The sequence below is a fragment of the Lytechinus pictus genome, chromosome 10 (genome assembly GCF_037042905.1).
Source record: "Lytechinus pictus isolate F3 Inbred chromosome 10, Lp3.0, whole genome shotgun sequence".
NCBI lineage: Eukaryota > Metazoa > Echinodermata > Echinoidea > Temnopleuroida > Toxopneustidae > Lytechinus > Lytechinus pictus.
The window spans coordinates 29,261,224-29,286,851 of NC_087254.1; the positions used below are offsets into that span (position 1 = coordinate 29,261,224).

General features: G+C 36.7%; 1 protein-coding gene across 1 annotated transcript; it reads left to right on the forward strand.

The window, feature by feature from the left end:
* Positions 1–439: 439 nt before the first annotated feature.
* Positions 440–22,613, forward strand: LOC129269434 (putative RNA-binding protein Luc7-like 2). The gene is made up of 9 exons (XM_054906936.2): positions 440–646; positions 4,657–4,748; positions 6,547–6,645; positions 10,278–10,388; positions 14,739–14,882; positions 19,184–19,360; positions 20,262–20,518; positions 21,231–21,296; positions 21,953–22,613. The coding sequence occupies exons 1-9, from the start codon at positions 586–588 to the stop codon at positions 22,323–22,325; spliced, it is 1,380 nt and encodes a 459-aa protein (XP_054762911.2). The 5' UTR covers positions 440–585; the 3' UTR covers positions 22,326–22,613.
* Positions 22,614–25,628: the final 3,015 nt, after the last annotated feature.

Consider the following 25,628-nt stretch of genomic DNA (forward strand, 5'->3'; position numbering starts at 1 on the left):
AAAAAAAAAAAAAAAGAAGAGTCCTCACTTTCCAACTGGGCTCCCAAAGTGCTCAAATTAGGATAAGCTAGTAGGCCTAAATATCATAACCCGGGTTTCAACTGAATTGCAATATGGGCCTAAAACATATAGGAACATATAGGCCGGCCGGGGCGCGGCCGCAGTGTTGTTGCGGAATAAACCCGTAGCTTATTTTAATTCGATTACGCGTTAGCTAGGTTTTTATACAAATTAATTATTTAGGGAGGAATAATTCATGAAACAGGCCCTATTAGACCAAGGCCTATTCATGAATTTCCTGTCGAGCTCGGGGCCTGTCAAGATCGACCCCCTCCCCCCCCCCCGTGCTTTCGAACATGGACCTATGTTTCGAAGGAGACGGATATGGATCTGACACAAGGATTCGTAGCGCAATAAAAATAAACGATCGTGCGCGCGCGTTCATGCGGTATTTTAATGGAGAGCTTGGAGTTGGATTGATAATTCGTGAAAGATTTATTTTCCGAAGAAATACGAAATTCTGTTTAATAAGAATTAAAAAAACACAGTTGATAAATATTTTGTGGAGTATTTGTGGTCGTCAACATGTCGGCCCAAGAACAGATGCGGAAAATGCTCGATGAGCTGATGGGAACGTCCCGAAATGGTAAGATCTCAAACCTAGTAAAGTCGAACTCGAACTGCCCGAGTGGACTGCTAACGTAACGAGTAACGTTAGCTGCTGCTCGCGCTCGCAAGCTCGACGCGTCTACACTGTCACTGGTGGAAGTGGTACACAAGCACCGGGCAGGCCGATATCGGGGTGAGAAGACTGCCCGCGGCACGTCAGGTGTGTTGGGCCAAGCGCTAGCAGTAGCACTGTAGCAGGCGCAGCTCAAAACAGGTCATAAGAACCGCAATTTGTTATGGGATCTAAAAGGGGGCAAGCAAGCTAGCTGCGCGGACTGTCAAGTGTGCATAGCTATAAGCTAGCAATAGCAATTAGCATGCTTGCCCCCTTTTCGATCCCAGGCAATGAGGGCGGCATTGAGGCATAACGTTAACGCATTGGGTATACCAACGCATTGGCCATGGCATTGGCATTGCGGTTCTGCATGATTATACTATATTACCCAAAAATTAAGATTATAATAAATATTGCCTATTTTATTGGCGAATGATATTGATACATCAAATGAAAGTTCTTTGCATTAGAAATGCAGCAACAAAAAAATTAAGAAAATTCGACCATTCGTTAAGGAGTTATGGGTAATTAAAGATCAAATTTTTAAAACGCATTCTGCTGCAAGCCGCATAGTGTGATGCCTCAAAATTTTTTGCGATAAACAATTCATGTTTGAAAATTGCTCCATGTCATTCCAAGAATATTTTCCCCCAAGTCTTGCGCGACTTTTGAGTCCAAATTTACAATGCTCGGGTATGCGGTTTTAAAATTACGCAACATTTCGTAGTCCATGTCAGCCCCCAAAATGCAGAAATACGTGATTTAACCCTTTCCACGCGTACTTTGCACCAATGCACATTCGGTGCCGTGCGAACTTCGCATTTCACACTCAGCAAACAATGCATTGTTTCCCTCCCTGAAAATAATTCAGTACAGATGGGTTCATGGTCCAGCGCACAAAGAGTTAATTTTCAAAAGCGAAAAAATATGTAAGAAAACGTCTTTGGTATCCATTGTTTTTTAAGAAAAGTTGTTAGAAATGCCATGAAGCATATGTACAGCAAAAATTAGCACTCTACAAGCTGTAATTAATGAATTAAAACAGAATTTATGATTTTATGAATAAATTAGCATGTAATTAGCCCAGGGGGGGGGGGTACTCGACCAAAAAAGTGGTAGGTATGTGCCGCGGGCGAGACAAAAACCGGGGGCCTTGGAGCAGACTTATTGTAAAAAGGAGGGTCCTCGGAACAGGCTTCGGAACTACATGTACAATCAAATGTTTGTGAAAACGGGGGTCCTTGGAACGGTCGCCTGCGTGTGCATCCCTATGGAACGGGCATACGTGTATGCTGCTAGCCCAGCGGCACGGGCGCCAGGTGCACTCGCGCAGAGGCGATGGTCGGACAGGGCTCTGCGGCCGCTTTTCACCAAAATTGCAGCTCGTTGTGGCGGATCAATGTGACCGGAACGGCGTAACGAAAAATATGCGAAGCTTTGCCAGAGCGGATTTCTTCTTTTCTCTCGATAAGAAAAAAATGCTATGCTTCGGAGCGGCTTTCTTAGTTCTTTTTCTCAATAAGATGAAAATGCTATGCCCTGGCCTGAGTGTAAAAATGGGGTCCCCTCCGCGGCACATACCCACTATGCATTATATACTGAGTGCCCCCCCCTCCCCGGGGTAATTAGTTCATATAAAATGAAGTATATACATGTAAATATATATATTCAGTGAAGTTTAGCTCAACAATCAAGTAGTTAATGTCATTTTTCTACCATCTTGTAAATTTTTGTTGCCATATCATGATCTTTGGCAGAGAAATGGGGAGGGGGGGGGAGTATATGCTAATTTATTCATGAGATTATGTTTTTGGCTGCTACTCCCAACACTCATAAATTTGCAAGTTGCACTGTACATGTATCTCTATGACTCCAGCAATGCTGAATGATGTGTGGATATGCTGTGTGCGCATGTGTCATATGATTCACGAGAGTGGCTGAATTGCTGTATGAAGTGGGGAGATCCAGGCTTATGAGGGGAGAGCAAAAGATATGAAATGTGGTTGTGTTTATTGTGTATTACAAGCTGTGGAACTGTAAGCTTTTTTGTTCAAAGGCTGCAGTATTTGAAAAGAGATATACCCCTTCCATCCCTGATGTAACCCATTTGCTATCAAAAAATATAAATTTGAAGAGGGGGCTAAATAATACCCCCTTTGTCTCCTTTGGCTTCACACCCGATGATTGCACATGACTTGTTTTGTATTTATGCATGCACACACACACGCCACGTGTAGATTACATGTACATGTTCTACCGGCCGTGACCACTGCACTTATGGGCAGCCAAAAGGGCCAAAATTAACAATCTCAAAAATAAAGAACTCTCCTAAATAAATGTAGTATCTCAGAAATATTTCATTTCATATATTGGTTTCTGCAACACTTTTTCATAAACACATTAACAAAGAAAATGCAATAATAATATACATATAACTGACAAGCAGAACATTGAACAAAATTGCATTTTCTATTAAAACATATCGGTTTTTAGAAGGTTGCAGGGGTTGCCACTATAAGCTAAGCTTGACTGCGTGGCAACCCCAGTAACATTCAGAAATGAATACATTACTTTGGACGACTATGTAGTATATAAGTCAGAAATAAAAGTATTTAACCAGAAATTGATATAATTGAGAAATAAATTGTTTATCTCAAAATTTATGGATATTTTTTTGTCTGGACATGTTTTAAAGTGTTTTGGGGTGTTATTATTGTTAAAGGACAAGTCCATCCCAACAAAAAAATTGATTTTAATAAAAAGAGAAAAATCCAACAAGCACAACACTGAAAATTTCATCAAAATCGGATATATGACATTTTAAAGTTTCGCTTAATTTCACAAAATAGTTATATGCACATCCTGGTCGGTATGCAAATGAGGGAAGGGAACTGATGACATCACTCACTATTTCTTTTGTATTTTATTATATGAAATATGACATAATCTAATTTTCTAATGGAGCAGATAATATACTAGATTGAAGAGTGCCAACTTAACTCCAACACCAACCTTTTCTCACTGTCCTGTGAAAAAGTTTTATTTCGTCCTGAACATGTGTAATTACCATTGTTAAACATTTTATGGTTCAGTCATGTTGGTCCTTATTGTCAAATCTGTGAAATGGAAATATTCAATTCAAACAATAAAAAACAAGAAGTACAGTGAGTGAGGGACATCATCGATTCTCTCATGTGCATGTGACTAAATTGTGCGTATAACTATTTGTGAATAATAAGCGAAACTTTGAAATGTCATAACTTTCTTATTTTACATCCAATTTTGATGAAATTTTCAGCATTATGCTTGTCTGATTTTTCTTTATTGAATCAAAGCAACATTTTTTTTAGGTGGACTTGACCTTTAATGAGTTGAAATATATTTCATATACCTTATGTTATGGACTCCCGTTCTCCGAGAAGAAATATAAAAGACGCATTATTCTGACAACTGCAGAAAAGAAAATAAAACAGAATAGACGTCACAAACATCTCAGATTAAAATTGTTTTGAGGTCCTAGCGAGATAAAATATATTTTAGATGACTTTTGTTACAAACTCTGAAAAGAAGTATAAATGACGCATTACTCTGACAATGGCAGAAAAGGAAAATAAATCAGAACAGAAGTCACATCTCAGATTCCTAACGATGGATTTGGAATGTTTTAAAATTGTTTTGAAAATAGCCCTTAAAATAAAAAAAACTATTTTCTATCCTAAAGCAAGTTGTTCACTCATTTTTCCATGATTCTATCGGTCACAAAATCAATGACTTAAACATTCAGAATGGTATCAGACTATCAACAAATTGGCTATGTGTATGTAAATAGTTTGTGTGCAATTTGTGCATGTTTTTAATGTCTTATTTTTGATGAAGTTAGGACTCTCTTTTACAACAGGAACCATTATTGTGTTGTTTTGGTTGCCTTTCAGGTGAAAATGCTGGTCGATTTCGCTTCACCGATCCAAAGGTTTGCCGCTCATTCTTGCTGAACTGCTGCCCTCATGATATCCTTGCCAGCACGGTAAATAACACATTTTGGTATTAAGTTTATGTTGATATCCAGACTAGGACTATATTGAGTAAAATAAAAATTGTCCTTTTCTTCTTTGCCAGATTTAAAATGTTTTAAATGACTGCTAAATGCAATTAATCAAGTGTATTAAACAATGAAGTTACACCCAAGGAAGTGTGGAAAAAAAGCTGGGCATTTCATTGCTGTTACAATGCGGATTTTCAGCAACTTTGGTAGACAGTGGAAATTCTATTTCATCTCCATACAGTCAAACAGTTTATAAAATGGCAACGGAATAATTTTCCTGGTATCGCATGGCAATTTGCTCCACCTTTTTTAAGACTGCTACACATAAAGTCTTTTGTATAGCATATTTTTACATAGGACTGTACATTACTTAGTTGAAAGCTTTTCTCTTATGACCAAAAATGCTATTCAAAATTGTAAAGCAAAATTATTCCCTGGGCAATTGGTTATGATTTTAGTGGTTGTTTGAAGAACAGTTATATGCTTTCCCTCAATCCTAGTTTACATACTGTTATAATTAGGGCTGGGACTAAAACCCGGGTACCCGGGTCCCGCCCGGAAGCCTCGGGTACCCGGGTAGAAAAATCAATACCCGATACCCGAAAATTGCTCACCAGTAACGTACATGTATTTTATTTTTATTGCGTAGTGTAAGACATGATTGTAACTCATCACAAAAATACACAATTCTCATTTTGAATCTCACCAATTACCCTCGAAATATCCATAAATATACAAGTTTTTCAAGTGATGATGATGTGACTGAGATCGTTTAATCGTCGCCATGTTTCTTTTGCAGCGCAGTGACGTCATCTAGCCACTGCGACGCAAGCCAATTTATGAATGAAAATATAGTAAGCATGCTCATTGCATGCAAGCCTCCCGTGCCCACGCAGTATTCCATTGAAACAAGTCTGCAATACTCTGTCACCTCGTACCAAAATCGACCTAGAATTCCACTTTTCTATATTTAATATGAATTATGAAAGGTATTCTCAGAGGATCTGTTTTCTCACCGATACCAAGCAAAGTAAGCAAAATTTTATTACTTCTTGCTTTTCCGTAAAAATCTTACGAAGTAGCGTCAATATTACATCGTGTTCGTGAGTTTGTAGAATCTATGGCTACGTGAACAAAGTCAATAGATTTCCGGGTTTCGGAGCATACGAAGCGCCAGCCAATCACGATCGTGTTACCATTTTCGGTTTATGATGAACTGAAAATGGTAACAAGAACGTGATTGGCTGGTGCTTCGTATGCTCCGAAACCCGGAAATCAATTGACTTTGTTCACGTAGCGATAGATTCAACAAACTCACGAACACGTTGTAATATCGACGCTACTTCGTAAGATTTTGACGGAAAAGCAAGAAGTAATAAAAATTTGCTTACCTGTGTGGTATCGGTGAGAAAACAGATCCTCTGAGAATACATTTGATAATTCATATTAAATATAGGAAAGTGGAATTCTAGGTCGATTTTGGTACGAGGTGACAGAGTATTGCAGACTTGTTTCGATGGAATACTGCGTGGGGCACGGGAGGTTTGCAATGCGCATGCTTACTATATTTTCATTCATAAATTGGCTCGCATGGCAATGGCTTGATGACGTCACCTATGGGGTTTTTCCACCAGTCATATTTCAAGCGACATGATTTTCGGGTACCCGGGTACCCGCCCGAAAATTACCACGGGTACCCGAAAACAAAAAAACCCGAAAGTCCCAGGCCTAGTTATAATAGTTTGTTATGAATGATATTGATATCTTGTATCATTGGCAGCGAGCTGATTTGGGTGCATGTTCCAAACACCATGATCCTGCATTGAGAGCTGATTATGAGCAAGCTGCAAAAACCAAAGATTATGGATATCACATTGATGTAAGTATAGTATAGACAGTGATTTATACCCCCTCCCCCATCTAGATCCTTTTGGGAAGTTTGGCCAGCTCAAAACTTGATGTGAACTCATTTTGGTTGGCCTAAGATTAGAGCCAGGTGAAGAGGTGGTCCAGGTCCCAATTTGGTGGAAACGTGGTGCACAGAACTTTAACTAAAAATTAGTAAAATCCAAGTTTACATGTGTGTCAGACTTTTAGATGGACGATTTGACCAGTCTGAATTAGGATTAAGCATTAATTAGGATGGTGGTCAGAAGCTTTTGGTCAGCCCAAATTATTTTCGTCATTGTTGTTTTTCATCATGATTGTCTGTATTATCACAACTGTTTTTTTTTCTATTTTGTTTTTCAGTTTAATATTTCGATCATTTTTTGTCATCCATTCTCATTCAATATAATTATACATTTAATTAGGAGTGGGCTATACATGGGTCAAAAATACTTTTTTTGTAATTTCAATATGACAACAGTTTTTGTTTATTCCTTGTAATGTATCTCAACATGAAATGACAATATTTTTTGTCTCGGGTCCGAGAAAAAAGTGTGCCGGGCCAAAATCCAAAATGGCCGCCAAAACCCCCCAAAATCACAGTTTTGGCCACAACTTTTTTATTTGGTGGTCAATTTCTCTGGTTTTGGTGTCTATTCATATGTTTTCGGGGGCAGGCAATTTGTTTTTCCTATAATTAGTACTTTTAAACCATTATTTGTAGAGTTAAAAGGTAATTATACCTAAATTTTCCCATTTTTGTAGCCTTTTTTCAGCCAAAAAGTAGATTTTATCATCCTGGGGTTCTGGGATATTAGATGGTACGAGGTCAACAATAGCAAGCAACTTCATATAGCTAGATTGCTTTTATTCCTCCACTTTTGGTCTTACGGATATTTGTGAAATATATCTTATTAAATAAAAAATGTCAATTATCCATTGGGGCTATACAGTATACAGTATACAATGTACTGTACACACATACTGCACTGCATAAATGCATTGGCCACCATGACAGATAACAAGGGTTGTATAAACTATAGTGTCATAGAAATGAGCTCTCAGGTTTAGAATTAGATGCCTCAGATATTGAAGATATGTTTTGTCTCAGAAATTGTAGACATGTTTTGTCAAATACATGTATGCTAATTCAGGGGGCGGAGAGAGGTAATTTACACTGTAGCTATTCTGGGCCCCGTTGCATAAAAATTTACCATTATGTTAACTTAATGGTAACTTGCATGCAATCCTTTAGTCTGATAGGCTTGTTGATCAGCCTTACCATGATACTAGTACTTACCTGACCCCATAAACATAGGCCAGTTAGACACCAGAACCAGGTAAAAAAAAAGCCTCCAAATGAAGAAGATATGGCTAAAAATGTGATGTACGTATATATACATGTATAATGTGATATTTACATGTAAGTGTAATTTACGTTGCTGGTTTCACCATGTACATCAGCTGACAAGGAATCAAATTCACAATCTAATTCTAAACCTTTGAAGCTCATTTCTATGACAATATAGTTTATATACAGGCCTTGTCATATGCCATGGTGGTCAATGCATGGATATACAAATGTATGCAGTGTAGTATGTAGAGTGCATTGTACACCGTATACCGTAGTCCCTATGGATAAATGACATTTTCTTTTATTTGAGATATATTTCACAAATATCCGTAAGACCTAAAGTGGAGGAATAAAAGCAATCTAGCTATATGAAGCTGCTTGCTATTGTTGACCTCGTACCATCTAATATCCCAGAACCCCAGGATGATAAAACCCACTTTTTGGCTGAAAAAAAGGCTACAAAAATGGGAAAATTTAGGTATAATTACCTTTTAACTCTACAAATAATGGTTTAAAAGTACTAAATATAGGAAAAACAAATTGCCTGCCCACCAAAACATATGAATTGACACCAAAACCAGAGAAATTGACCACCAAATAAAAAAGTTGTGGCCAAAACTGTGATTTTGGGGGGTTTTGGCGGCCATTTTGGATTTTGGCCGGGCACACTTTTTTCTCGGACCCGAGACAAAAAATATTGTCATTTCATGTTGAGATAAGGTAAAAGGAACACAAAAAAACTGTTGCCACAGTAAAACCAAAAATCACCCATTTATAGCCCACTCCTAATTTAATGTATGTTTTTGTTTATCATGTTATCAAGCATATTTTATGAAGAATATAGTCTTTCTTCAGCAAGAGATTTTATGTTTAACAAAGTATATTTCTGATTAATTGTCCAAAATTCTTTGTTATATTTGTGTTACCATATTGTTATGCAGAAGAAAAACAAAAATCAAATCTTTTGCAAATATTTTAATCCTGTGCAAAATGTATTGAAGTATTGAACCCAAATTGTCCAGTGGTTGCATGACCAATTGCAAAAGCCTCTTGAATCCACAAAGAAAATGGCCCACATTTACAATGCATTAGGATCTGCTAAGTATTGGATGTCTGTATCATAATATCTTTAATTTCATAAATGATCAACACTTGCATGTTTATTCACACTTTAGTAATTGTGAGTTATTGTCAAATTTGATTGTTCAGTGTTTTCCTTCACATCATAAATCATACATTTGAGTGTTTCCGAGCATTAAAAAATTGCTGGAACTGGCACTTATGAATATTTGCAGGTACATGTACATGTAGTCTTAGGTTTCTGGTTTATAATATAACGGATTCAGCTTTATTGTTAATGATATAAAAGTAAAATGTCAATTATTAAAAAAAGTTATAAATTGAAAGGCTCACTTAAATACATGTTCTACGGTACGCCCTTTCAATGCGATCAATATACATGTAATCTATCATTTATCAGTGTTTGCTTCAATTACATATAATTTTTTAATGCCCAGCCTTCTGAGTACTTACTTTACAAATTTAGTAATTGGATATTAGAAATCTACAAAGATTATAGCTAGAGATTATCAGCCCATTACATGCTTGAGAAGGGGTTTTGTATAAAATTTAAAAAATATTGCAGATATTTAATCTTGACTGTGCATTTGTTCAAAATAAATTTTGATGTAAAATAGGTAACTTTATCCAATAAAAACACTTTTTGTTCCATATCCCATAATCATAACCGTTTTAGGCTCCACATTATACAGTGTATATATATAACCTATTTGAATAGTGTATGCACTTTATGGGGATTTACCAAAACTGAAGACTTTATATCTATCTAATGTGCTGTATGTCCTTCACTGAAAGACTGGCATTAGCGTATCATATTATATTGTCATTAATAGACATATCCAGATGATAACGTAGATTTGATAAGGTGAAGTTAAAGCTTAACATTTGGAGTATAATGAAAAAAAGTCATGTTGCTTTTTGATATTTTTTTGATTGAATGTTTGAATTTTTTGCATTTTCTTCCAATAACTCTTACATGTGCAATTTATTCTACCCCCGACTTCTATGATTTTTGCATATTATCTACATGTAGACCTTGATATAAACGTAACACTGCAAGCTTCAAAGATAGTTTAGAACTCAGCATTTCATACTCACCTTTTTCAACACATTTATTATAACCATAGAAAATTTATTTTTGTGTGCAAAAGTGCCTTATTTATATTTTCCCCCTTTTTTCTTCTTTGCAGGCGACACAGCACCTGCAGTCTTTCATATCTGATTGTGATCGACGCACTGAGAACTCCAAGAAACGATTGTTAGAAACCCAGGAAAGCCTTAGTGCTGAAGTCAACCACAAGGTTCGTATTTCTTCCAACTACCTTACAATTTTGGGGCAGGTTGTGGAGGGGGTTATATCAGTTTTTTTCACGAGATGATATTTATTGATCAATTTTACAAAGTCATCGATTGGACATTATGAAAGGGATTATCCAGGCTACAAATCAGAAAAAAAAAACAATGACAAATACATGGGGCTGAGAGCAAGTTAGCCCCTAAATTTCAAAAGTTTTGTTCCCTTGAAACTAAAATAAGAAGAAAAAAAACAACCAACGGTCTCAACATGAAAGATCAGAGGCAAGAAAAATAGCACCAAATGTTTGCCCTGCTGTGAATAAACTTTTGTTGAAATAAAACTTTTGTGGTCTGTGTATTCTGAAATTTATACATACAGTACAGGTTTTACAAGTGATTACTCACATTCTGATGTTCACTTGATTGAATCCTCTTGCATCCAAGTCTTACCTTATTCAACTCTTTGGATTATACTTTGTGGTACACATGTACTATAATTTTATATTTTTCACCTGCCTATGAAGGCTCTAGTTTTTATGTATGCTGGATGTTCCCTTTTCATCAAATTCAAATTGTATTTCCAAACAAGCATATATACATAACATGTGAGACAAATTTAAATTCATTTACTCGTTGTGTTTTTAATCAATTCAAAGTTTGATTTTTCTTGGAATTTGCATGTTTTTATTTTCACCTTCCTCTGTCTACTTTGATTCAAAATGGTCATTTGCACAAGACGGTAAACCCTGATTATTACAGATTGTATATTTATGAAAGTGACCCCAAAAAAAATTCAAGTAAAGAAAATCTGCAAGATTATGCAAAAAGTCATGTGTGGACAGTGACTACACATTACATTTCTCTCGTTTTTTATTATCTTACTGTACACCTATGTTCGGTTTCCAAAAGGGATTAATTTTATTTGCTGATCCGCTGAACTGTTATAAAGAAAGGGAAAGTTATGAAGATTAAAAGGTTCCATACCCTGTCTCTTGACCCATGGATACCCACATCATTTAAGGACGGTTTTTTATATTCTGTTCGTCATTCTCTCCTCCGGACAGATAACACCTCGTCAAGGCTTCATTTGAAAGCAGCGCTTGCCTTTAGTGCCATGTTAAAGGAGTTTGTAAGTTGACAGCAAAGAAAATAATAATAACAAGCAATCTCAGAAATACATGTGCTAATCAATGTAATACCCCGTAGATCTGAATAATTTAAGTACAGTTGTAATTGGAAACCCCTTTCTACCTCTGTTGCAATATTATGATGAGTTTGCTATACTTGTTGATGGCCTATGTTCCATGGTTTTTCAAGAAGCTGTTATGCATTTTACTTTAATGCATGAATCGATTTTCATATATGGTGATGGGTGTAATATTTCCTCTTTTTTTCGGGAAGCTTCAAGTAATGCTCTTAAAAAGATTTAATCTGTCATTAAGTTTTGGGGTTAATGAGTATTTTATAATGATGTATACTTGCCAAATAGGCTAAATAAACTGTACGAGGTCTAGGATTGGGTCATCTGGAATAACAAGAAAAATGAGTTTAGATGTTCCTGTTTACACTTTGTGCATACTCCACAAATCCTCAAACTTGTGGCAAAAGTATGTCGAGAATGTGCCCATGATGTACTTGACACAATGAGAACAAGAGATATTTCCAATATTCCCATCATAATTTGACCCTTGCGAAACCCCCCAAAGAGTACCCTATCACAGTAGGAACTTTACAATTCCTTCTGTCATGACCTCTCTCTTTAGCCATCTTCGTTTTTCCAGGAAATCTGTTGTTCATTTGTAGTGCTCTAATGGCATTTCACACTCAAAGTTTCCCCCAAGAGTGCGCTGACAATGTATGGGTACGTAATAAAACAAAAAAAGAAATATGGGGCGGCAACACGTGAGTATCTATTGTCGATATTGTAGTGTGATAGAATGAATTGTGAAACAACAGCAAGTTTTGCTCTTCTGAGGATCCTGGAGAGCGTGATCAAGGGAAGAGTGTAAGCAGCATAGCTGGCTTGGCGCATTTTGTAAGTGAAAACCTTGAGACATTTCTTCCGTTTCATATCCAATGATTGATTTTTTACATGTATGTTTAAAAGACAGATGGTAGGAGAGACGATGGCCCAGTGCTTCCCGCTGCAAGGGTGTAATACACCGACAAGATTTTATTTGCATGAACCGCACCAAACTTGATATTGTGAGATGTACATTATTTCATCTGTTACCTTTAAAGAAAGAAGGATCTTGTGTTTCTGTCTTTATTGAACAAAAAAGGGTCAGGGATGTAGCTTATAAAAAGGACTGTAAAAATCTCTCCCAGTGCAATAGGGATTCTGCAATAGTATTTTTGACAACTTCAAGTGACTTTCATCCAAAATACTGTATAGGTATGGATGCTAGAAATTGAATCCTGGTTTTGATTTGTACAGGTTTCGCTTCTGTTCCGTGAGTTTTTGGACCACAGGACAAGATGCAAATTAAACCTTTGTAAATGAACAGTTTATAAGTTCATGTCCATAGTCCTTAAGTAAAACAGATTATTGAACATCTCTGCATTTTATAAAAAGGTATACTTTTCACAATGAGTGGAAATTTTAAAGATGAGCAAGATCAGATATACAGAATTCTTCTTTCTCTAGAGATGAAGGCCACACACTTCCTAACTTCTTTTTCATTATTGCCACACACTAATCAGCATCAAGCAGTATTGAATTACTTCCTGTTAATTTCGGAATATCAGCATTACAATGTCTAAAGTGAATTGACATTGCCCAGAAACATAAGGTAGTACTATCAATATTCCCAAATATTTGGTTTTATGCCAAAGAGCAACACACTTCTCTTATATTGACAGTTGGCACATACATGTAAACATATCCAAATGGAAAGCAATCTAAATGTACATTTCATTGTCAAACAGTCAAAGTTAACTTGATCAAAAAATGATTTGAAAAGGGAGGGAATATGCAGAGCTGCCAAGTAGTACGATTTTTCCGTATTTAGTACATTTTTGCAACCAAAATATGGCAGTACGTTTTTTCTTTAAAAAATAAGTTTTTTGTATTAAGGAAAAAAAAAAAAATCGAAATTTATTGAGAAAAATCATCTCTATATGTCTCTATTTCATACAAAGTACACAAATATGGTTATTAGATCAATGTAATTTCAGGTAACTTGTTTTATTTTCAATCATTTTGTAAAAACCAGGGTGAGATATACACAAGTTTCAATGTTTTTTTTTTTTTCATCTGCAAGAGCAGTGCACATTTTAGCTTGCATGCAGCTTGAGCGCCGTGATGGGCGAGTGCGCCAAGCATTTTATTATGAAATACACTTTTTTTGGGAAAAATCCAAAATATTTATCTCACACGGTAAAAATACTGATTTTTTTGTCAAAATACTGATTTTGGGGGATAAGAATACTGAAAATGCAAAATACAACTTGGCAGCTCTGAATATGATCATTTATCTTAAAATTAAAACATTTTTGTACCCTGCTGATGGTAAGATCTCCATCATCACAAGCAATGCATTTATATTCCACTCAAGATTGATAAGTGTTTTGTTGGCTTATATAAGTTTATCTGTCTGGTATCGTTATGATGGGGAAAGTGTGAAAAAGTGTCCACCATGCATGTACTGTAATCAAGTTTATCCACAGCAAACTATTAAGTCACTTTTCATCTGAGGCTGCACGCATTTGATTTGACCCTTTGGAGAAAAGCACCGTACCGACAATAATGAAGTGGACCTGGTGAAGTTACATTCGTCATGCTTATCTTGTAAACACACCATATGGACACTAGGGAGTTGCCATCAACTTGCAAACTGTGGTATTGTATTGCCTTCTCTGCATCGCCAAATGAAATTCATCGCTTCTCTTCAGATTTTCCAGAAAATTGCTTCTGTGAACTGGATGAGCTCTGAAAACAAAGTGGAACAATCACATGAACCGTAATCACATGTTCCATTTGAAGTGCTCCGCTAGTACTGCATTCACAAGATCTCCTTTTAATTGTTGAATAAATCACTGCCTGTCAATGACGAAGCTTCATGTAAATGTGAGATACAGCAAGAGCAAGCAGGAGTCAGTTAGCCGCCAGGAAGAGATGAAATTACTCATATTTTGAATTTAGTGTGCTTTAAAGCGTTTGCTCTTAATATCTGACCTTTGAAAAATATGAAAAGTGTGTTGCTCTTTCATTGGCCGTTATGAAGTGATGGAAGTGTATGGCCTTCACCCTTAACCATGCTTCCATCTTCATTTCCCATGGTACCATGAAGCGTTGACTAACACCCATTGTTCTTTTTTCTCTTGTTTATATCTTACTCCTGATCATCGTGTAGGCTGACTGTGTTCATGAGATGGCAGAGAACCTGGGTAAGAAGATTGCTGAAGCTGAGAAGCTCGGAGAGGAAGGAGATGTGGAGAAGTCAATGGAGGTCATGGCCGAGGTGGAGGAGATCAGGAAGAAAAAGATTTCAGCAGAGGTAAGTCAAGTTGTAAGGACTACTCAATTGATGATCAAAAAGAGATACATCATATCATACATGTATCTTGATTTTGATTGAAAGTATTTCTAAGAATTACATCATGTCCAAAAAATGAAGATTCTTAATAGAAATTAATGCACTTTGCATTTGTGGCCAGGTAATGGTTGACCTGAGAGAGCACAGATGAAAATCCACTGATTTTTTATCTTCGACATTCAGTTGATTGTTTTTTTACACAGAGTAGATGGAGGACAAAATGAAGAGGTAATTTGAAATGAAGAAAACATGTTAAATTTTTAGAATTTCTTACTGTGATGATGTGGGCTTCAACTTACTTACATTGTGCTTAATGATGCACTTGTATTGGTGGCAATGCAGCGCTTTCAAGACTGTGAATACAATGGATCCTAGATTGTTGTTACTTACATAAAAAACTTGTACTTGTGCATTATTAAGAGCAACGTTCTCGCTACCACGCGTCACGGTTGGCGGGCGCCGCCAAGCCTGAAAATTTTCAGGGCAAATCCGCCAACCGTGAACTTCCTCGACAACCGTGGCCGACAACTGTAAAGCAGGCCTAGATCTACACAAAAACTGGATAATATATAAAAAAATAATCTGCTTTTCAGATCCTAAAATAAACTTGTCGATTATTTCATCCACGATTTCTTCCCGGGATTTCTTTGACTCACTCACTACTACTAGTGCGCTATATACGATACGACCTCGACTCGAGGCCCAATCTCTTTTGTGGGAAGCGCGAAGATGTTTACCTCGCATTTGCGTATCGCATTGCTCACATTATTTACGTCTTTAAAATGGTAGTAAATACGCTAAAAAACAAGTGAGGGGAGAGGGGTATCGTGGGTTACTGGCTTGGGCAATGTAATTTAGATTATTACGAATTTCAGTTGATATTGTCACTTATTATGTCAAAAATAAAGTGTGTCAAACTTACTATCAAAATTCGATCGAAATATAGTTTCATCTCGTCCCAGGCCCCAGCCTCTATAGCTACATCTACATTGAATGCATTTCTGATGACACTGCCGTAGAGCGAATTGAGAAAACTATTCAAAGATCACGTTAGTAATGACAAAGCCAATGGAATGGATTGATATAATGTCCAACTCATTTACTTACATCAAAATGATTTATTCACATTTAAATTCCGATTTTACTCCATTATTTCCAAAGTCTTGATCTCTACATCGATCTTTTGAAACTGTTGATTAATTTCGCGACGGCGTGTCTACCAAGTTCTGTGCCACTGCACTTGCGCTCGCAACGGTCACATTCATAATACAAATCGCACATGGCATCAAAATCCTTGATCCGGGGATCCGATAGTCTTCCAAAATTAGATGGGATCCAAAACTAATTTAATTTGATTTTTTTCATATATTCATTGAATCTGTTATAATTTTCATAATTAATAATCTTTATTAATATTATTCACATTTTTTATCATTACGACTCATTTTTTAATGTGAGTCATACGTACAGTGTATTTTCATTATTTTGTATTGTTCTTTATTACTCTTTGCCTGCCAATTAAATAATGAGCGCACCTGTCACGGGCCTGAGAAATGTTTTTAGTCATCACAGTGAATGCTTTATGAATTTGTTTTACAATTGCTTAACTACCATTTAAAATAAAATATCATTTGAAATTAATTTGTGTAAAGGAAAAAAAGAGAATGGGGGGTGGCCGTGGGCAATGTAGATGAAAATGATGGGATGTTTGTGACTTTGTGGGGAGGGGATTGTTCGTAGCGAATGAAATTAATATTCATTTATGGATGTGTCTACTGTGATTGTGGCTGCATAATCTTTATGGCGATTGGAAAATCCACCTTGGGGCGGGAGGGGTACGTGATTCAATAGATTTCGATAGAAGTACACATTCAACAAAGTGGAATTGGCAATTCATTCACAGATATTCGTTTCAAGTACGAATTATTGAAGTTGATATGTGTTAACGTTTTAGAGGATATCGGATATGTATATCGTTTTTTCACGCCCACAATGAGTTTGCTAGTATAATTTGAATATCGTTGGATGAATTTTTCAAGTTTGTCTTTGTCTTTATGTTTTATATCGGAATTGTGCTTTTAATATATGAGTTATGTCTTGGCAACGTCGTTAGCCTAATTATACTGCGAGTGGATATTTATGAAATGAGTTGGAATGTGAACGAGACGCCCCAAAGCCGATGGCACGTGATCTAATTAGTATTCACTTTCTGGGTTGAGCCAATCATTGTGCTTGAAAACGGGTTTCCCCGAATTCCCGCCCTTGGAATGTGTCCCACGTGTGTGACCTGTTAACCTGTTGTTTGAGTGCGAATCAGCTGATTTCGTGACCTCAAAAACTCTTCATGGTGTTTACGCTGGATGGGGGCTATAAAATTAAGAAGATCTTTCTCTTTTATTCATTTTTAATAAACTGTTCGTGATTTTCAAACTACACCTATAGTGATATTGTGATGCAATTTATTGAATCACGTACCTCGATCGATCATCCCACTCATGCATGGAGCAAGAAAATATTTTTTAAATTCACCAAAATATACATGTAAGAAAGATTATTCGGCCGTCATCATCGGTAGAAGTATAGACACGTCTATAAAAATATATTCGCTTCGAATATTGACTTCTTCACCAATCCCACACACACGATCTCAACATCCCCTTGTCATTGTCCACGCCACGACCCCTCCCCTATCGCTCTCTCCCTTCGACCATCCTACAACCCCACCCCTCTTTCTCTCTTTCACACACGCTGTATTTGTAGGCCTACATAATGTATTATGTAAAAATAGAAATCTTATTTCCTGTCAATTAACCTATACTTTCAAAACATTTTAAATTGCAGTTAAGAAAAACAAATTCGTAATATTAGAGTATTATGAATGACTAAAAATATTTCTCACGCTCGTGATGAGCACAGCACATTCATTATTTTGTAGGTGAGTAACGAACAATGCAAATGAACACAGCAATAATTGACAGTGATAAAAGCATCTCGATTGGAAATTGATAGTATAAACTTCATCAACAGAAGTCTTATGAGAGTTATAGTTTCAGTGAGTATCGAATAAACCAAACAAGAAACCATGCAAATTATATAAGTTGGGGACCCCGTCTCATGAATACGAGGCTTCCAAATAATACCTCGGTCACATTTGCTCTACGGCGAGTCGAAAACAGCCATTTTATTCATTTTTATTCAAACCACCTATATTCAGCTGGTACAACAAATGTTAAAAGGGCTGTTTTCGACTCGCCGTACGGCCGCCGTAGAACAAATGTGACCGAGGTATAAAGTCAGAACAATCTTTGGATTTAGTAAGGGCGTGATGCAGCGCAAGCTCAAAGGGCTACGCATGCGGTCCGTAGATGCAGTCGGTCATTGACATAAGAAACAACACGCATTCACAAAATTAATCGCACTTTCTAAGGATGTAGCGATATCGATCTGAACATTGGAAAGTATGGAGTTAATTTATCAGTAATTGCCTTTCTGCTTCAATCGCAATTCGCGCAACCGTTACGGCTGTGTGGCCGGAGAAGCATTAAATAGACATAAAATGTGGTGCATTTAGCAGCAATCTAAGCTCGTCGATATTGATATTTTCGATGGCTACCGCACTTTGCGCGGGAGGGGGGACACCCCCCTCCCGAACCCTCCCCCCGTGCGTGCTTCGCACGCACCGAGGCCGCTGCGCGGCTTCCGTCGCTTCGCGCCGCCAAGCGTCAGAGTGAACCTGGCGAGAACGTTGATTAAGAGATTGATGATATGAATATTTGCAGAAAAATTAGTTACATATTTTGATCGTTTTCAGGTCTTGCACAGTCAACCAAGTGAGGCTGTAAATTTATGACATCATCGCTGCTAAAGCATACAAAATAGTGCAGTTTCATGTTGTAGGTTTGGGCATCATACAGCCTGTGCCTCATGTAAGCCGTGGCATATATATATACATGTCTAAAATCATTAGGCACTGGGCTAAACAAACAATCTCGGGTGAATGTTTAGCTATTTTGCTCTGCTTTTTTGGTATTTAGGAGCACATACATGATGAAAGTACATGAGATTTGTTACACTATTTTACCTGCAATACAAAAGTTCTTGCTTCCTCTAGCCTTCCTGGCATTTAAAATATTATGCACCTAATGCATGCATGCAATTTATGCATTTGTGTGTAGTCTCAGAAACCAAGAGCTCACATGTGATGCGACTCATTAGAATGTGTGTGATTGGCTACATTCTTGAACTGGTTTGACCCTATCCAGGAGGAACTGAGGAACTCGATGCCAGCATCCACCTATCAGCAGCAGAAGCTACGTGTGTGCGAGGTCTGTGGAGCATACCTTGGACTGCAGGATAATGACCGTCGGTTGGCTGATCACTTTGGAGGAAAGCTTCATTTGGGATTCATTGAGATCAGAGAGAAACTCCAGTGGCTACTGGTAAGACAATGTCCTTCAGGAATAAATAAACAACCTTCATTTGTATACCCCAGTCTACCCCAACCTTACAAGTTCACGTTTTCTAGCTCTGTAAATAGTATTACAATTATGCTTAGAAGTCATCTTTTTAATCTTAAATCGTTCATTCTATATCCCTTCGGCCCATCAGTGCTCTATTCCCCCAAATGCCCCTGAATACATAGAATTATCCTGTGACCTTTGTGATCCTTGGTCTGAGGTCCAGTTGTTTAGGCTTTAGAATAACTCAGTCCATTTAGGGTTTTAGTGCATAAAAATGATGAATTTGTCCCCTATATCTGCATTTAGAACAGTTTTGATACTGAAGCTTATGTACATGTAGTTGCAGTGAGCTTTAGTTTTGAGAGAAGTTATTTTAAAATCAAAATGAGTTGTTACAACTCCATCCTATGAGTAAATTTAGTAAGTTCTTACATAGACTACATAAATTTATAATGAAACCTCTTTGTTACTTTCAGAGCTTTGTCTCACCATAAAGAATTACATGTACTGTTAATTATTTCCTCGTCTTGAAAGTTAAGTCTGAAAAAAAATCCTGCAAATAAAGTATTATCATTAAAGTTCGGTGTTGAGTGGTATGTTCACTAGGATTTATTAATAAATTTCAGGTAATCTACCCCAATTCAAATATATTGGGACCACTGTAATCTATGAATTTGGCGAGATGAAGCGTGTGTATAACGTACGATTTGCATAATCTGAGACCAAATTGCTTTGACTTGGTGAATATTTGACATTTGCAATGTCGACTTCTGCAAGTTCACCTGTATGATGCACAGTTTATCAGATTACAACAAGACTCGGCATGATGTTATCTGTGAGTAACCGTTATCTCCTCAAATTTGCTTATTTTTCATCACAGAACTATTCTGAACAGCAGCGGGAACTGAGACGGATTGAGAGAGAGCGAGACGGAGAAGAGGAACCGTCGTCAAAGAGCAGCTCTCGAGACAGACGAGACCGTGATAGAGATCGAGACCGTGACAGAGATCGAGACCGTGACAGAGATCGAGACCGCGACAGAGATCGAGATCGCGACAGAGACCGGGATAGGGATAGCTATCGCAGCAGAGATAAAGACAGAGACCGGGAAAGAGATAGAGAAAGAGACAGAAAAAGGCAAGTCAAAATTCAAAGTTGGATTGTATACAATTTAGGGTTGCATGATATTAAACAGTTTTGTATTCAGTTTTCTGCTGGCTGTGAAACATTAATAGGGCAATTTTGGTCTCCTGTGGAGAATAGTCATAAAATACACTTACTACTTCTTTCTGTCAAGGCTAAGAAATTATGGTACATATGGCATGTATTTTATTTTGAGATTTTTTTCGTAGATGAATAGAGAATTTATGCTCTTTCTTCTGATACCATTCCTGAAACTCAATTTGATATCATGGTATGAGTTAATTACAAAATGGCACAGGTGCATGAATTTTAAACTTGTTGATCCGTGATCAGGGTGCATTCGCGCACAGACCGATTTGATGTTTCCTGTTCTTCGCTCAGAGCTCAATAGACATGTTTCCTTTTTTTATACCCATAATAAGACTTAAAAGAGAAAAATGCTGACAATCACTGTTTATTGGAATTAGAAATTAAATCTCATGGTGAAATTCTGACCATTAGGATAGAAAGTTGATGCATTTGTTCATGGTTGAAATGAATAAGAGATTCATGCATGATTTTTCAAAAGCTTTCTTTTTGCATGGGACAAATTTGTGCATGAAACCTCAAATGGTTTAGACATTCATTTAATCTTAACTTTGATAAGGGCCAAGAATGGTCCATGATGAGAATAGTTTTCTGAGAATGTTTCTTCTCTATCTTTCAGGTCTCGTTCAAGATCTCGTTCTAAGAGCAGTCGCTACAGACGCAGTCGATCTAAGGACAGGAGGAGGTGAGTATTTCATATTCAACATTGTAGAACTGATAGAGTAATTCAACCTTCGCTGGTCTGTGTATAACTAATTATTCCAACATTATTGAAATCATGCAATGCCTGATAAATTCTTGAAGCTCAAACTGCCTGTCATGAAATTCTTGGTATTATTTTTGAAATGCAGTAAAAATTCAATTATTGGATGTAAATCATGTTTTGTTCTTTAGGTATTATAAACAATGATATTGCCAGGTTCTGATCATTTATTATCTTTTGAAAAAATGTTGTAACCAGTTCTCCATCATTTAGTAAGGAGTTTTCACAACCACTACTTTGCTCTCTGGTACATTGAGAATCTCCTGTCAAAAGCCCTTAATGACATAGTAGCCTTTGTCGAAACTCAATTAATTGAAAGAGCAGTGTCAACCTTGACTCTGGACAAACGACATTCATGTATCTGCAAATTTTGCATCGGCTTTTACGATGATCAGTTGTCCCGGTTCACCAACTTTCGACAAAGATCTCTCAACTTTTCATTGTGAATTGACGGGCATTTTCAGTAGATTTACTATGTTGTAGAATCTGTCCCTGTCGCAATTGCGAAAACTCCCTATTTATCTATTGAAGAAAGCTCTTATGACTGATTATTTCTGTTTTAAACACGTTATTACCAGGTCCCGCTCAAGGTCCAGGGACCGTGACAGGAGGAGAAACAGAAGCCGAGACCGCGATCGCAAGTCACGCAGGTCGAGGTCTCGGGATCGCGATCGTCAACGTGATCGACGACACCGTTCACGATCCAAAGAGCGAAGTCGCCACTCGCGATCCGGTTCTCAAGAGAGGGGAGAAACTAAGGATGAGCGTGTCAAGGAAAGTAAAGGCTCTGATTACGAGGAAGGTGAGATGAGACAAGAGGAATACGAAGCACAGAAGGAGATAAAGAGAAATCACATGAGCTCTCCTGAGGATGGGGAAGATCGAGAAGATGAGAAACACATGGATTCAGATGAAAAGGAAGAAGAAGAGGAACAAGTTCCCGCTTTTTAATCTGCTTTTTGATGATCTTGTGATCCCGTTTCAAGTGAACATTCATTCTATTTTTCTTTATCTATGCCATCGTTGAATGTTAAAAATAATTGTTTCATTGTCCAATAATTCTAATGCAGGTTTTGTATCAATGTGACTTTAAATATTTAATGTACGTATACAAGCGTTTGTTGATTAGAGGAGCCATATCATGACTGGAATGACCAGGTTTTGAAAACTGAGTCTTAAATGGTTTCAACTGATCACAACTAGTTCCAGTTAGTATTAGGAGTGGGCTATACATGGGTCAAAAATACTTTTTTTGTAATTTCAATATGACAACAGTTTTTTTGTATTCCTTGTAATGTATCTCAACATGAAATGACAATATTTTTTGTCTCGGGTCCGAGAAAAAAGTGTGCCGGGCCAAATTCCAAAATGGCTGCCAAAACCCCCCAAAATCACAGCTTTGGCCACAACTTCTTTATTTGGTGGTCTTTTTCTCTGGTTTCGGTGTCTATTCATATGTTTTGGGGGGCAGGCAATTTGTTTTTCCTATAATTAGTACTTTTAAACCATTATTTGTAGAGTTAAAAGGTAATTATTCCTAAATTTTCCAATTTTTGTAGCCTTTTTTCAGCCAAAAAGAAGGTTTTATCATCCTGGGGTTCTGGGATATTAGATGGTACGAGGTCAACAATAGCAAGCAGCTTCATATAGCTATATTGCTTTTATTCCTCTACTTTGGGTTTTACGGATATTTGTGAAATATCTTACTAAATAAAAAAATGTCAATTATCCATTGGGGCTATACAGTATACATGTACAATGTACTGTACATACATACTGCACTGCATATTAATGCATTGGCTACCATGACAGATAACAAGGCCTGTATAAACTATAGTGTCATAGAAATGAGCTCTTAGGTTTAGAATTAGATGCCTCAGAAATTGAAGATATGTTTTGTCTCAGAAATTGAGGACATATTTTGTCAAATGTGCTAATTCAGGGGGCGGAAAGAGGTAATTAACCCCACATCATGGCATTTACACTGTAGCTATTCTGGGCCCCGTTGCATAAAAATTCACCATTATCTTCACTTAATGCTTACTTGCATGGAATCCTTGATTCTGATTGGCTGTTGATCAGCGTTACCATGATAGTTACCTGACCCCATAAACATAGGCCAGTTAGACAACACAACCAGGTAAAAAAAAAGCCTCCAAATGAAGAAGGTACATGGCTAAAAATGTGATGTACGTATGTGATATAAATGTTATGTGATATTTATGAGCAATTTATGTTGTTGGTTTCATCATGTACATCAGCTGACAAGCAATCAAATTCACAATCAAATTCTAAACCTTTGAAGCCTATTTCTATGACACTATATACAGGACTTGTCATATGCCACGGTGGTCAATGCATGGATGCACACAGTGTAGTATGTTCAGTGCATTGTATACCGTATAGCCCCTATGGATAAATGACATTTTCTTTTATTTGATATATTTCGCAAATATCCATAAACCAAAATTTAGAGGAATAAAAACAATATACAGCTATATAAGCTGCCTGCTACTGTTCAACTGGTATCGTATAATATCCAAGAACCACATGACGATGAAACCTACTTTTTAGCTGAAAAAAAGGGCTTTAAAAATTGGTAAATTTAAGTAAAATCACCTTATAACTCTACAAATAATTATTTAGAAGTACTAATTTTAGGAAAAACAAATTGCCTGCCCCAAAAAACATATGAATAGACACCAAAACCAGAGAAAAAGACCATCAAATAAAAAAGTTGTGGCCCAAAATGTGATTTTGGGGGGATTTGGCGGCCATTTTGGATTTTGGCCCGGCACACTTTTTTCTCGGACCCGAGACAAAAAATATTGTCATTTCATGTTGAGATAAGGTAAAAGGAACACAAAAAAACTGTTGCCACAGTAAAACCAAAAATCACCCATTTATAGCCCACTCCTATTAGTATCCTAACTTCATATCTAACATTCTATATGAATCTAATCAGAATTGTTCTTTCATCACAACCCATCAATCCTAAGCTACTGCACCATGTGTAGGGAAGACTTTCCCATTGGATAAAATGTATGGCTAGCCATGCTTTTTCATTCCTGAACATGAACATTGTGTTGAGTTCTATTTACCCCAGTAGTGAAATGTATAAATAAATAACAATGGTGATTAAAATACATCAGATCTTGATCCATATCTTGAGTAAGAAATGATGTCGATGTTTTGACATGGATGCTTTGATTTTATTTTCTTATACATTATTTATTTACAAAGTTCTTGTTAATTCATCTTTTGTACTTCACACAGATACATGTAGATGATGATATTTCCATTTTGTTGACATCATGTTGTGTAGTGTACATATGCAATTCAATACCCCATTTACCCCAATGTGACAGCTATAACATCTTTGTAATGTGCTTCATTTTCTCATGAACTTGGTGAATAGGCAGTTCCACATGAGACACGTGCTCAACTCACTTCATATTTATGTTAAAAGCAAATGATTTTAAAGACTTGAATAGCCAGACCCATAGTTTGCAAAATGCTTGTACAAAAATAATTTACACAATAATTATCAGAGTATCGGGGTAATGCTTGTCAGAATTATATACAACATTTTTGTTATGTGACAATAGCTCAATTTTCTGGTAATTCTATTATCACAGTTGTTCAAAACAACAATCAAATGGAAAGGGAAAACTATCATAATGGATGAATTTAAGTCATAGAAATCAATATTTTTTTCAATTAAGTCATTAATTTGTTTTATTTTTATATCAAACAGAGCTCATGGCTAAATCAATTGCATGCACATTGGCCTATGTATTTGCATTTCTGGTTGGTGTTCCATAAAGCTGTTTGTAAGTTTGAATAATTTTATGATCATCTGGTGATTCTTAATGAGCTGAATCTACACAAATTAACAATTTGTGTCGATTTTGCCACAAGAAAGAGTCACCTAGTTTTTTTGTAGATCGTCAAGACCTTTTAAAGGCTAATACTGTAGTCTGATCTGAGATTAATTAGAAAAATTAATATTTATAATAATTACCACACTTATTTTTTCATCTGATTTTAATGGATATCTATGTGTTGCTTTTTTTACCCCCTTTTCAATTCAGATTTCTGGGAAAAGAACACTTTAAAGTATACCATTGATATAATTTTAGATCACTCACTTGAGTTTAATTTAGAATTCTTGGTTAAATAGAAATAAAATATTTTTTTTAATTATGGAGAGTCAAGTTCTATCCAAATGTTAAGTTTACCAGAACAGGGAAC